Source organism: Vanessa atalanta, chromosome 23, assembly GCF_905147765.1.
Source record: "Vanessa atalanta chromosome 23, ilVanAtal1.2, whole genome shotgun sequence".
NCBI classification, from domain to species: Eukaryota; Metazoa; Arthropoda; class Insecta; order Lepidoptera; family Nymphalidae; genus Vanessa; species Vanessa atalanta.
In genome coordinates, this window is record NC_061893.1 from 2,988,835 (window position 1) to 3,003,529 (window position 14,695).

Here is a 14,695-nt window from a genome sequence, read left to right on the forward strand (position 1 = left end):
AACCCTATCTTACGCCATTCACTGTCAGTTATGAGTTAATATTAAAACAATTGTTATTTAACTGTTTAATTAGAACAAAACAATTAACGTTTACGATTTGTTTTCTAGAGCGATTTATACACTAGTTCAGTTCGTGCACTTGGCGTTGCCCGCGCGAGAGATGGACGTTTTATGTGTAACTATTGTATGTAATTTTCTGTTCTTTTGACAACGTGTATTCTTTTGATCATCAGTTGAGTATATAGAACGCGAAAACGTAACAAACAAACAAATAAATAAACTCAATTTTAGATTTATATCTATAACTAGATTCCGCCCGCGGCTACGCCAGCATCATACGTGTGTGGGGAGGCTGGGGATTGTTAGATAGCCTTTGTCGTATGACATGGTATAAGTTATCCCTATCCCTATTCCATCCATAGTCCATCCATCCTCATACACTTTTGCGTTTATATTATAAGTAGGATTAGGTTTTGTAATGCGATTGTTTAATTTTTCATTATATAAAACAATTCTCTCAATACATTGTACTTGTAAGTTTTCAGGATTCAGGAATAGTTAAGGTGTACACGTGTGTTTATAATCGATTTGTATTTAAAGCGTCGTCGTCCCACACTCGCTCATGCACATTGTAGAGCGACAGCTATTTTTGATCGTTAACTTCCTTGCTTGGTGTGATCGTGACGTCTGTTGATTGTTTAATTATTATAGGGACGGAACAATTACTATTCAAAACTGAGCCAGTGTATACAGTGACTCAATGGTTATGTAGATTATATACAGATACATAGCTTGTCATATTGAAAGTATATGAAACATATGTTTTTATAATGTCTACTGTCTATGGTTGACGTATAAATAAGGGCCTTGCCTCATCCCAGACATGAAAGACAACCATAAAACTAAACAAACCGTTTTAATAAAATAAAAAACTATGAAAACAATTAACAATGGAATTATTAAAATTAATTGTGCATCTTATTCCTGGTTTCTGGATTAGCTATCAAACTTTATTTATCGAAACTTTATGCAACCCTGTCTGTGTAGGTATTACCCACTCATCAGATATTCTACCGCCAGCAGCATTACTTGCCATAGTTGTGTTCCTGCTTAAAGATTGAGAGAATGAGCCAGTGTAGCTATAAGAATATTCTCTTAGAACAATCTTAGCTCTCGTGGACGGTGACGCATCGATGTGATGTAGGTTTAATGGTTAATATTTATTTAGGCCAATAATCTCTAATAGTGAATTGTCATCAAGTGACCAAGTTGTCTGCCTACCTGAAAAAAATCCCTTCATTCTTTATACCTGAGATTTTTTCTTCAGTGAGTCCTTGTACAGTATACCTACCTTTCAGTATAGTACCTTTGAACAGTATAATATATTTCTTATTATTCGTTTCAGGAATACAAATGGGTGGTGGGTGGGTGGATAATGGTTTATTTGATAGCATATGATAATAGAAATGACCTATAATTACACCATAAACGATGGCAACTATGAATCTAAAATATATAATATATAAAAGTTCCTTTGTATCTGTTATTACAGTGAAACCCTCATCCTTCAACCAAGAACACCGCAATATAGATGTTAAGTGTAGAATAACTAATGAATTAATGATACCCAACCACAGGGTTACATTAAGTGTTACCACGTATAATATTTATTGCAAGTCGCATTGCGGCTACGGCCAATGTCAAAATATGTCGTCATTGGAGCTGGTTATAATGCAAATGGCTTAAATGCAAACCGTGACAAAATATTTATAGCTAATTATTATATTATTGTGTCATACTTAGGCGTGTCTTTTCGTATGCGTCGACACTTTATAGTCAGGATGATTAGACGTTGGCAGCGTGAGAATGTTTAACAATTCCTTACATCGCTATTGGCGACCAACATTGGGAACCAAGATGTTATGTCCCTTGTGCCTGTAGTTACATTAAACAACGAACCCTTCGAACTGAAACACAAAAATACTGAGTACTTTTGTTTGGGGGTAGAATATCTCATGAGTGGAATACTTCCACAGAGATCTATAATAAGTAGTGTTTATATAGTTTTTTTTTAATTAAAAAGATCAATCAATTAAAAAATACGAGAAATACATATTTTTTCAACCTTTTGTAGACTCGTCTACTAGACAAAATAACCATAGAATGCTAACCATCGCAATCTTAGGCGGCCTGCATCCCTTACTTGCGACCTTTTTTAAATCGTCCGCCCACTTGGCATAGGACACTATACTAGGTTTTCGTAGTCGCCACTCGACGCAATCAAGGCGCCTGAAGAAATGACCAGCTCACTTCCACTTCAGCGAGCTAATTCTACGCGCGATAAATAAAACTCACAAAGATTAAATTCCTATTTATTAGAACAATATAATATTCACAGTTATATAAAAATCCTTCATATTTATCAAATCCCGATGCGAAAAAGGCTTTTCTTTTTCATGTTATAAGTTTCATATGTGTATCTGTGTGTTTGTATTGTATCATCTGAAACGGATGAACCATTTTTTTTTTGCTTGAATAGTGTCTTAATAAAGAGCGATCTTAGCTTCAAATTTGTTATATTGATTTTGAAGCCGCGATACCGCAGTGGTTAGAACGCGTGAATTTTCATCGCATGAAATTTCACGCGGTGAAGAAAACAAAAAACATCGCGAGGAAACTCGCAAGTATCCAATTACAACCAGTATTAGAACAGCATGGTGGAGTAAGCTCCAAACCTCCTCAAAACTTAGCCTTATCAGTGGGACATTTACAGGTTACTTTACATTACGTTTAATGGTTTACTTAATATAAATCAACATTCACGATTATCAATGAGAAGGATTTATATATGATATGTGCTCTTATCTTATTTCATACGTGATTTGACGTCTATGTCTCTTGACTTAATGTTATTATGTAAAGCATTGAATTACCTTACCTATTCGCTCGGATATCACGCATCAGATCATATCACAAATAAATGATTAGCGAAGTTCACTCATGATAGACTGTCTAGTTTGAGAAGATTATAAGTAACTGATATTATAGATACATAAATATAATTTTACTTATACAAAAAAAAAAAATATTTGTGACTTTGCTGCTAGTTTCTCGCTAGAAGCTACTCTCCGATACGGTGGTTAATATTGACGATTCAAGAATACCTTTACTGTAAAGTTTACTTGAATAAAATACATTTGATTTGGTATGTCCCCTGTGTCTGAAGTTATACTGGCTCACTTCACTAGCACAACTTTTAAACCGGAACATAACAATACTGAGTATTGCTGTTTGGCCGTAGAATATTTGATAAGCGGGTGGTAATTACTCAGACGGGCTTGCACAAAGCCCTACAACGCAATTAAAACAATTAATTCTACCATTTTAATTATTACAAGTGAAAAACATAAAAAAAAACAATTCGTCTGTTTTAATATAAACATTTATTTTAAAACTATGACTTTAATAATAAATAGATGTACAATTAATAACAAGTCAAAGAAAAGGGGGGATATTTTACAGGAGTTATTTTATGGGCACGTAATTACAATATTAATTTCATTTATTTTATTCAAAGAATTTAAAAAAATATATTAAATACATATATAATATTCAGTAACAAAGACATGTTGCATAAATAAAGTAAATACATTTCTCTTAAATTTCAACGCATCGCTTAATAAATAATAATATCAATCTTAAAATTAAATAATAAATAAATAACAACCACTCACACTAACAGACAATAAATAACAGACATAACATTAAATTAAATCAATCTTGAATAAATTAATTAAAAACTAAAATGTTTATAAAACCTTTCTTATATAAAGGTTAATTGAATAATTATATTATAATTATAAAACCCAGTATTCCCTTATTTTACAAGCTTTTATTTAACTTTACCTGTTTGTATGTTAAAATTAAATCTTTCATCTGGACCCGGATGCACGCGACCCATCTTGTAAAAGAATATTTGCTCTCATTCCTGGAGCTGCTAACAATACAATCTAGTATACCTACTAAACGATTTAGTTTTATTAAATAAAAGCTTGTTATTAAGTATTTTTTTTAATTCAACTTTTAATTTATTATTTACATACTTCTGGGTAGTAATTTATTCTAACTATATTCATTTAAAGTTATATAATTTTCCATTGTTTCATTTAATAATATTATACTAAATAAATTAATAAAATTTTATTAAAATAGATTCAATTGAGCTAGAATCGAAATGCCGTATATAACAAAATTCAAATCTAAAACACAAGTGCTACAGAATTTTGGCAATATGTTAAAATTATATTATTTGTGTAATAGTAATAACATTGTAGGGAAGTAGTTAGAGTCTTCTTTGCTGAATATTAATTTTGGGATATTGTTCCGCAGTGTTGGCGCAAAAAACTAACATTGTTTGTAACTTGACGTGCACACAAGTTATTACTTGGAACATTATATGATGCTTCACTCTTTAACTGCATGTATTTTCCGGCTTCTGTAACGATAAAAAAATATTTTGTCATGTTCTTTAAATATTAATAAGCATCTACTAATTTTGTTTCTTACGATTAAACATGATGTCTAACAGCTGATATTAATGCACCAAGTTCATGTCGTACGACTATATACGGATTACAGCAAGGCCTTCGATCGAGTCAATCATAAACAAATATAATTCGAAGTTGAGTTATATATGTGATTTTTTTTTTTTTAAATTGAAATACGAATGTTACAGACAAATATCTGTCTGAACTATAATAGAGACTTGTCCTATGTCTTAAGAGATCTGTGGAGCCCTGGGCGTTCCACAGGGGTCCTCAATTCAGACTCATTTGTCTTTTGCTGCTGATCTGAAATGTATGGGATTCATTCCCTGTTTGTGAGATTTCAAGGCCTTGCGAAACAATTTATATGTGAGAAGAATGGAATTAATCTTGCAAAATTACATAAATATTTCTGAAAGAGATATAAATAATATATCTGCAACTGGCACATAATAACCATCAACACATAAAGTGTTGAAGGTTGTTATGTATATATATATATAAAGGAAGTCAATAGTAACTTAGTAGTAATTATTGTCGCCAATCAAACGATCCATTTTGTTATATGTCGTCCTAAGGTTAATTATAATGAGTAATTATTCATACCTATGCATAACAAGCTTTGGTAATATCATGTGGTCTGCATACAATCAAATTAACTCATTCAAAGACTTAACAGTGACCCGCAAAGTTAAGTGCATTAACATTAGAGAATCTACTCTATTTACTATATCATAGAGTTCATATTTAATTACATAATGTGACATCTTAAAGGCTTCGCTATCAAATCCTAAACTAATTTCGTGACTAACTAGACTACTCATATAATGTTATGTTGATATTATGATGTGGATTGCTTATTTTATATACCATTGAAACATAGTTTCTCGCACAAGGCTAGAGGAATTAACACAAATTCCCAACTTTGAGACATTTTGTAAAGGAGATATTGCGGCTTATTATGTCAGCTACTTGTGTCTTTCTTATATATATAATTACAAGTTGCTAGTAAACTTATATTCGAGAAGCGACTATAGGTGAATAAAACAAAGTCTTCTGTGTTTACAAAATAATGATCATGTATTTCAATGTTGAGTTTTCTCACGATTCCGAGAAAAATAATCATTACTAAGACAAAAAGTGTCAGCGTTTCCGAATAATATTTAACAAAGGAAGAATTATTCCAAAAAGGAAACTTAGCTAACTATAAAGTAGGGTCAGATTTTTAGGTCTTTTTTTTTCATTGATTTTTTTTCAAATGCTACGTTATCTTCAAGCAATATTCCAAATATTTCAAGAATTGGTGTACAACCCCTTATCAATTCTATCTATTCCGTCTTAAAAGTTCAAACTCGGTCTGTCAGAATTACATTAAAATCAATTCAGTGGTTTAGCTGAGAAACCATAACACGCAGACATGACTTTCGCATCTATAATCTATGTACCTTAGTGTCTTAGTTTTCTGGCTGTAACGAGCTTGTTTATGTCGTGGTATGCAGCTATCATCGTGTGTGACGGGCTAGTGTTGACAGCACAAGCTGAATGTGCTTCCATGCAATCCGTGCCTTCTTGGCCACGTCTTGCAGCTCGCATATAACGGAAGAAACGCAAAATTTCTGGATTATCAGAAACCGGACGACGTAGCTCGTTTAGTTCTCTGTAAAATAAATTATAATTTTGATTAACATTTAAGTCACAAACTTTCCATCCAAATGTAAACTTGAAATGTTATTTTAAATAGATTTTATTATAATAAAATCTTTCAAATTCAAAAAATCCTCGGTTAATTGAACATCAGATTTCATAATGCAACAATTGCGCCTCGAGTATATTGCGTTTCGCAGGGAAATTCACATTTCAACGTGTACATACATAAACTGAAATGTTTGCTTTGAACAATTTGTGGATTGACATTAACGTCTAGTTTTGGAATATCGTCACAATTACGTTATACAATTCCTATTCTGCCTATCAAAACAGTATTACTGCTTACGACAGGCCTCTTTGAAGCGATGTATCTATTCGGCTGGCTATCATATCAAACGCAGATATATCGCGAATATACGAGCCTAGTATGGGATTAGTCGGTTCGTAAATATATTATTTGCTTGACACAGACAAGGGTTTAACGAATTATTTCGAAAAGTTTATGATTTTATTTTTTTGTAAATTCGAAATATTTTCATAAATAAAACGAGATAGTTGGACTAATAATCGATAATTATTTTTAATTTGTTAAAATATAGAATAGCGAATTAATCCAATACTTCATTAACTATAGAACGAAAATATATACATATATAAGTTCGTCCAAAAAGGTTTTAAGTTATGGCGTTACTATTCGCATAAAAAAATATAAGATTTTGACTTTGTCATCTATAAGTACGCTGTACGATAAACGAATAATTAAAACTGATTAGAATTATATAACAATCAAAATTTGAAAATAGAATTGTTAAATTATACAAATATACGATAAAATATTCTCAAATGAATTCATCCGTTACTCTATCAAGTAACGTTATAATATTTTGAGTGTAATATGATATTACAGGGAGTAATTATTACCTGCTCAACTGCGCTGATACCAAGTTGCTATACGGTGCGTACTTCGCCGGGCTGGCGTACATTAAACAAATTAACTGTTCTCTACAAGATTCAAGTTTGACATCACTGACACTTTGTCCTCCAATGACCATATTGTCTGACTCTGTAGTTGTTTCTGTTGGAGCTAGTCCTGTAGAATATACATTAGATTTTACATTAGCAGCCTGTAAATTAGCCACTGCTGGGCTAAGGCCTCCTCTCCCTTTCAGGGGGAGGTTTGGAGCATATTCCATCACGCTGCTCCAGTGCGGGTTGGTGGAATGTACATGTGGCAGAATTTCGTTTAAATTAGACACATGCAGGTTTCCTCGCGATGATTTCCTTCACCGCCGAGCACGACATGAATTATAAACGCAAAATAAGAACATGAAAATTCAGTGGTGCTTGCCTGGGTTTGAACCCGAAATCATCGGTTAAGATGCACGCGTTATAACCACTGGGCCATCTCGGCTCTAGTAGTAGAATATACGTTTTGTAAGAAAGATTTACTCTAACTTAATATGGGTACCACCCACTTAAATATCCTAGTGCCAGACAGCAATAAAACTAGTATTGTTGTCCAGATTGAAGGGTTATACGGGACATATCATTTCAGTTTTCAGGGTTGGTTGCGCATTAGCGATGTAAGGTCACACAAAGTCACAAAGTGTATATCTATAGGTGGTAGTGACCACTAACTACCAGGGCGCCTTTTATCCTGTCTGCCGAACCTAACAAATAACATAAATATTCTATTAAGGTAAAATTGACAATAAAGCATTTATGAATCGTCAATATTTCCAGCGAAAACAAACTCCTCTGCTCTTTATTGAATTAAAAAATAACCCGACTAATACCGCACAATTGTATATAGACCTATGATCAACAATACCACTGGTGGTAGTGGTACTGGTATTGTTGTTGTTAAATGAAGATACAGGGACTCTTGTTAATGTAAAATTTAGTTTTAAATATTGGTGTGCAATACAGAATCAATAAATAGTATGTAAATTTATTATTGTTAATATCGTAAATCCCATACAGTTACATTATTATTTATGGATACTGGAGAAATTGTTACGCAAAAATGGTTGCAAATTAAATTGTTCGAGGGATACGAGGGATCTTATTAGAATTGGCATCAAAGCAATTCTACGTAACAAGAAATTTTAGGATAATGAAATAATATAACTTTTTAAATTGGTCAGATTAAAGAATTTTGTGATTACGGTTTGTATTATAACGATTTTGTGCAAGCTTTTTTACATTAAAGGAATGATTGGAACTGATTTTGTTTTATCTTGAGATTTATTTTGACAAAAACTTTTAAATTTCTTTTGTCGTGTTTTCTTTTTCGTACCGATGTTCTAACTTAATAAAACTAAGCGCTTTAATATTAAATTCAGGTTTGAGTTTGATTTCGTTAATCGAAATCGGTTATTTTAGTGGATCATATAATTAAGATTGTATTAATTTACCGAGTCTAGCGAAAATTCCATCCAGACGTGAAAGCAAAGGTGAATAGAACGGGTCATAATTGCTCAGGATCATTGAGGAAGCCGGAATCTTCTGGAATATCTGAAAAATAACCATAAAATACTCTCATTATCATATTCATCTTTGGCGCACAGTTTTCTTGATTTATTCATGTTATACATTTTTAATGCTAAGAGAAAGTAAGCGAACAGTGTAAAAATGTCTCATTTTTGGAATAAGTCCAAAAATTTCTCGTCGAGAACCAGTAGGAAAACTCGAGACAAATTGTCATCCGATAAACGCAAGCACACACTTCTTTTCCATTTATGTCGAGCATGAGATGTCTTAAGAATACAGATTAATCGCATGAAAATTCAGGTATGCTTGGTCAGGTATGAATCCACAATTTTCGCTAAATCAATCAATGAGCTGTGCCCGCGACTTCGTGCGCGTTTTTTATTTTTATTTTAACTAAAAAGTTATTGTTTTAGCCTAAGTTATCCTTATTAATTCAGCTCTCGGCCTGTGAAAGTCACGTCAAAATCGGTCCAGCCGTTCCAGAAATTAGCCGGAACAAACAAACAGACAGTAAAAAACTGTTATTTTTATATTACAAACAGACACACTCCAATTTTATTCTATGTATTTTACCTTATAATTATTGGTCGTTGTTGTCATTTGATTTTTGTAGTAACTATTCTTGCTTGGTAAATAGGAAACCTTCTGACCTCCGACGCCAAATCTGAAAATAAAAAAAGTAATTTTATAGGAAGAACAAGAATATAAAGATATTTAAGGAATTTGAGAAGTCGTCACGTTAGTTTGTAAAAATCTAAATTAAAAATAAAGTAACTGCCTATTAATGTGGCGAAGATCTACACTCCTTAATGAGGAAAACATCTGAGGCTTTCTCCATCACGCTGTTTCAAAGTGGGCACTGGATACACGTAGAAGATTCTTATCAACCACTGCAAGTGGTGGTTTACTATGTTTTTCTTCACCAGCGAGTACGAGATTAATAATAAATATAAATGAAGTACATGAATTGATTGGGGCTTGTCTCGAGGATGCACTCAAAATCATCGATTTAGATCGAAGAGAGGTCTTGTAAACTATATTTACTGTATAAATTTAAGTGGGATGTTAAATTTAATTTTGTAAGATTATTAAAATAATGAAACGCAAAGTAACCATCGGTTCATAATGAAGATTATTTTGACAAACACAACAATAGTTATATTATCATCATCATTGTGTATATATTTATCGTATAAATATAGGTTTCTATACGATGTTCTCAATTCTGCAATCTTCGGTTAACATTCAACCCTGCATAACTTAGGGTCTGTATTTATTTATACCATAAAATTATTCGAAGTTTTGTTAAAATGAAAACGGTCGTTTGTTCTACGACTGAGGTCCATTGTAATATCGATTACAGTTCTAAATTGTATCTATAATACATTATTTTCAGAAAAGAGATGAATTTTATATTTATGTGTGTTTTCTGCCAAGGCTTTTTTGTCATATTATATTTAAAAGCCTCAATAATTCTACGTTAAAGGGGCCGTCAAACGACGTAAAAGTTATAGATTTGATCATAACCCTTGAGGCTATTATTGTATCTAGTAAAATATTTACGTTTAGTTGGAGAAGCAAATCGGTAATACCTTCAGAAATATTTCAAAAGAACTCATATTTTCTGTTTCTTAGAATTCTAACCTCAATTTTTTGTCGCGATTAAGCAAATATGCGAAATGGTTGGTACCTACCCAGCTTTACCACCAAGTGATTGTCATGTGACGTGCGTTGAATGATCAACATAATTCGATACCTAATATTTATTTACACCTAAAAGTATAGTTAGACTAAGGAACCTATGCATATTATAAATAGAAGTGATTGAATCTAATTTGAAATCAATGAAGATACGATATTTTTTATTAAACTAACCACTACCTGGTTTTGTTGATTTAATTTGTTTCCAAAAAATTTGCATTTTTAGACAATAAAGTTTGGCATATTCGAATGTCACTTCGATGCGTCCTTCTTCTCCAACTTATCAAATCCCTTAGCCTATATAGACTTATTTTTATTAAAAGTCATCAATATATTACAAGTATTAATAACATTAAGTGCTTAAATATATATACAAATATGAATTAAATAGTAACTGTATAAATCTTGACCGCGTGGAATGGTGGCAAGAATGCAAGCAGCATTTCCCCGTTGAATCGCAAATTATATTAATTAGTATATTATTCACATTTGGATATCTTTATTGCTGAATGCATTATGATAAATAGCAACTGAAATATATTTATAAAAGTGTTTATTTTTTCAAAAACATTAAATACTCTTTATTCAAGAAATATCATGAAACATTCTTTGTTTGTGTAGCAGTAATGAAAAGAATTTAAGTAAGGGAACGTCATAACTTTTTTTCTATACACCAATGTAAATAGCTAGGATATTTAAATAAAATAAGATTTATAATTTAACTTGCGTGAATATCAATAAAAACGAACTCCACACTCTTTATCACCTACACATTCCCGTCTGTATTTAAAGAGGGGAAAGGTATTGGTCATCATTTTCTGCAACCCAGAGGCATGTGCAAAATTTCGTGACGGTGAAAGGAGTTTAAAACAAACATACTTTGGCATTTTTATATTATTAATAATACAGTTTTGTTAAAACCATAACCTATAAGACTAATATTTGTAATATATGTATATTATATGTAATATATCATAAAGATAGCGAAGTAAGGATGAAAATGGTATGAGTTCAAAAAACAATCAAAAAACTCTAATACTTAAGGAAATTCAGTGGGTATTTGAAAAATATTTTCCATTGGATATTACATCAGGTACACGGCTACTTTATGAATTTATGCGGGGTCTTAAACAAACTTAATTTAAATTTTACGAGAAACGTAAAGCCTACTCATGGTGGTGAAATACGTTAAAAGGAAACACAGTTTTGCTATTATAATATTAATTATGATATAGTTTTCTTAAAAACATATATAATATAGATATGAGCAATATGAAATGAACGTTTCAAAATATTAGATATCAAATTTTTTTTTTTATATTAATTCATAAGTAGTAAAACTAAGGAATGGAAAGATTATCATGTTTTATGATCTTGGCCTACATTTTACGGAAGTTACGAGGGAAAAAGTGACCCCAGGGACGTGGATAGAAAGAAATAGTATGAAGTGAAGATCTTATGAAAAAAAAAATGAGAAACATCGCGTTTAGTTCTATCACTTGTTATATATATGTTATATTTTGGCGTGGATATATGTGATGTTTTATAAATTCGAGAGCCGAAATGGCCCAGTGGTTAGAACGCGTGCATATTAACCGATGATTTCGGGTTTAAACCTAGGCAGGCACCACTGAATTTTCATGTGCTTCATTTGTGCTTATAATTCATCTCGTGCTCGGCGGTGAAGGAAAACATCGTGAGGAAACCTGCATGTGTCTAATTTCAACGAAATTCTGCCACATTTGTATTCCCTCAACCCGCATTGGAGCAACATGGTGGAATATACTCCTAACCTTCTCCTCAAAGGGAGAGGTGGCCTTAGCCCAGCAGTGGGAAATTTACAGGCTGCCAATGTAATGTAGTGTATATAAGTACAAATCCAATTTCATTCACTCGGTTCTCAAGGAAAACTTACAGAGGAAACCACGTATACGTCCTGGATTAAAATTAGTCACGTGTGTATTCAACACGCAACGGGGCAACTTGGTCGCTATACATGATCGACCTTGATATTTCTAAACTCCACCAATAAATTGTTATATAATTGTTAGGAACTGCTATTGTTAATTTAACGATATATTATCGACTATGGTCTTAAGTTTAAGTTGTGGGTTAATAGCGTTTAGTACCTTATGTAAATACGTTGAAAGATTATAAATCGATATGATACAAACGATAGCGCGATTTAAACGACAACTAGCGCCAACCATCTATCCTTCCAAAGTTCTGATTATAATATATAAAATTCCATATTTAAATTTTTCAGCTTACCTTGACATATCAACATTAGATAGATCATTGACATCATTCTCGTTTCCATACATATCATCCTGCGTGTAAGCAAATGTTGCAGCTGGATTCGTTTCATATCCCATGAAGTCTTTGTTGTCATTGTTGTATGCGGTTTGGTCGTCACCGTTGGCTGGTGGATAGCTAGCTTGACTGGAAGCTGCTGATAGGTGGGAAATACCTGGAAATATTAATATTCTACATAACGTTGCTGTTTAGCGTAAGCATTCACTTTTGAACAAACATCATGGAAGTATAATTATTTATCTTTAGCTAATTTTACCAAGTAGATCTTGCGATTGTGATTTTCAGTTTTTATTATAATATACATATAAATTTATATAAATTTAAAATGTTAACATAATATTGACAGTGTAAATTAGAAAGAAGGGTCGCAAATGATCCTTATAAACTTAATTGACATGCACTAATTAAAAGTTTACGAGTTTTCCAGACAATATTTAGTTAGAGTCTGTCACCTTAACTTGAGTTTTGAAGTTCGGTATCGAGTTTTGACTTGGTGTTGATTTAATTAAGAAAGTTTTAGAAGGTTTCACTCACCTTTGCCGAGTATTTTGCCGAAACTTCCCAAGATGCTTGGTAAGAACATGGCCAGTAGTATACTTTTGAAAACTTGAGCACCGATAAGCAAAGGTAAAAAAAACTTCTTTAGTCCGAAAGCTGTAAATAAAAAGTATTGTTAAACATCTTTAATTTGTATCTACAAAATAAAATCAGTTTATAAACTTGGATTAAATTTAAAGAAAATTATAATGTTTTTAATATAAGCACTACTTTCCAAATAAGTAGGTTATTAAAGTTAGTCTTAAAGTTAAGCACCTTAAATATACATATGTGGGAGACAACAAAATGTAATTTTATCGTCTTCTTCGTCTAAGGCTATGCATCCCATAATTCCGACGGGTATGCTGTTCGAGTTTTAACGCTTACAGTTTCCAGTGCAACTCGCATTTGAAATAACCATCAACAAGAGAGAATTACTACAAGGATGTGGAATAAATTGCAAAATACTTACCACCATATTAACAACCAAACTTTGGATTGTGCCTCACATGGAATATTAAAAACATAAATGTCGTGCTATCAGTAAAATAAATATCTTTACTTCTTAATAAATTACTAAAATTATTTACTTACACCTGAATCCCACTAGTCTTGCCGCTTTTGGTAGGTTTATTGATAATATGTGTGTATCAATGAAGTTCTTTATTTTCTTAAACAATCTGTATTCATAAGTATATGAACTGAATAATGCTCTTCCTTCTCGTCTTATTGCTAAGTCATCTTTTGGTTGATTTGTTTTATTTTTCTCATTAATAGCTTTAATTTCAACGCCTTCGAATATTTCAAACTTATCTTTTTTAAGTGAATCGTCTAGAACTTGCTCTAGTATATTTTGTAACTGTTTCTCCGTATTATTTACAAATACATATTTTTCTGAGAATGTGCTCAATGTGTCTATTATGTCAGCAAGTATATTATTATCCTTTGGATAGTCTTTATTTTCATTAATTACGTTATTATTTAAATTACTATTACTAATTTGACAGCTATGGCAATTATTAGGTTCTACATTACTATCTAAATTACTTAAATCTGTTTGCGTAGTATCGATTTCACTCGATTCATCTCTGTCTATGGTCTGGCCATTGCCTAGAGCTATAATAATGAATATATACAATATTGCTGCGACGATGTTGTCTGTGAACCTCCATTCTTTTCTCCTATACATTTTTTGACTTGGTTTAATCGAATACATATTGTCGCCGAGTTTTTAAACTTCATCACCGAAAGTTGATTTGACGAGTACGATTTGTATTTCTTATTCACCGTAAAGAAATTCTGTAACAAGAGAAACATTTAGATTAATATTAATTTAAACATTAGTTTTAAGATTATTTTTACTAAAACATCATAGCTATCGTCTCAAGAGTATAAATCGTGCCAAAAAACAGATGATCATACGAAAAGAATATCTTTGTATTAAATAGGATTTATAC

The 14,695-nt window shown here is 31.9% G+C and overlaps 1 protein-coding gene across 1 annotated transcript; it reads right to left on the bottom strand.

The window, feature by feature from the left end:
- Positions 1 to 4,288: 4,288 nt before the first annotated feature.
- LOC125072962 lies at positions 4,289 to 14,454 on the bottom strand. The gene is made up of 8 exons (XM_047683598.1): positions 13,833 to 14,454; positions 13,236 to 13,355; positions 12,657 to 12,855; positions 9,258 to 9,348; positions 8,609 to 8,708; positions 7,113 to 7,281; positions 5,990 to 6,201; positions 4,289 to 4,495 (listed from the first exon to the last, which is right to left on the bottom strand). The coding sequence occupies exons 1-7, from the start codon at positions 14,452 to 14,454 to the stop codon at positions 5,991 to 5,993; spliced, it is 1,512 nt and encodes a 503-aa protein (XP_047539554.1). The 3' UTR covers positions 4,289 to 4,495; position 5,990.
- Between the last annotated feature and the right edge of the window lie 241 nt (positions 14,455 to 14,695).

Coding starts and splice junctions, on each gene's coding strand:
- LOC125072962 (XM_047683598.1), bottom strand. CDS start 14,454: ATGTATTCGATTAAACCAAGTCAAAAAATGTATAGGAGAAAAGAATGG. Junction 12,856..13,235: donor CGGCAAAATACTCGGCAAAG/GTGAGTGAAACC, acceptor TAATATTTCCAG/GTATTTCCCACCTATCAGCA. Junction 6,202..7,112: donor GTATCAGCGCAGTTGAGCAG/GTAATAATTACT, acceptor TTTATTTTACAG/AGAACTAAACGAGCTACGTC.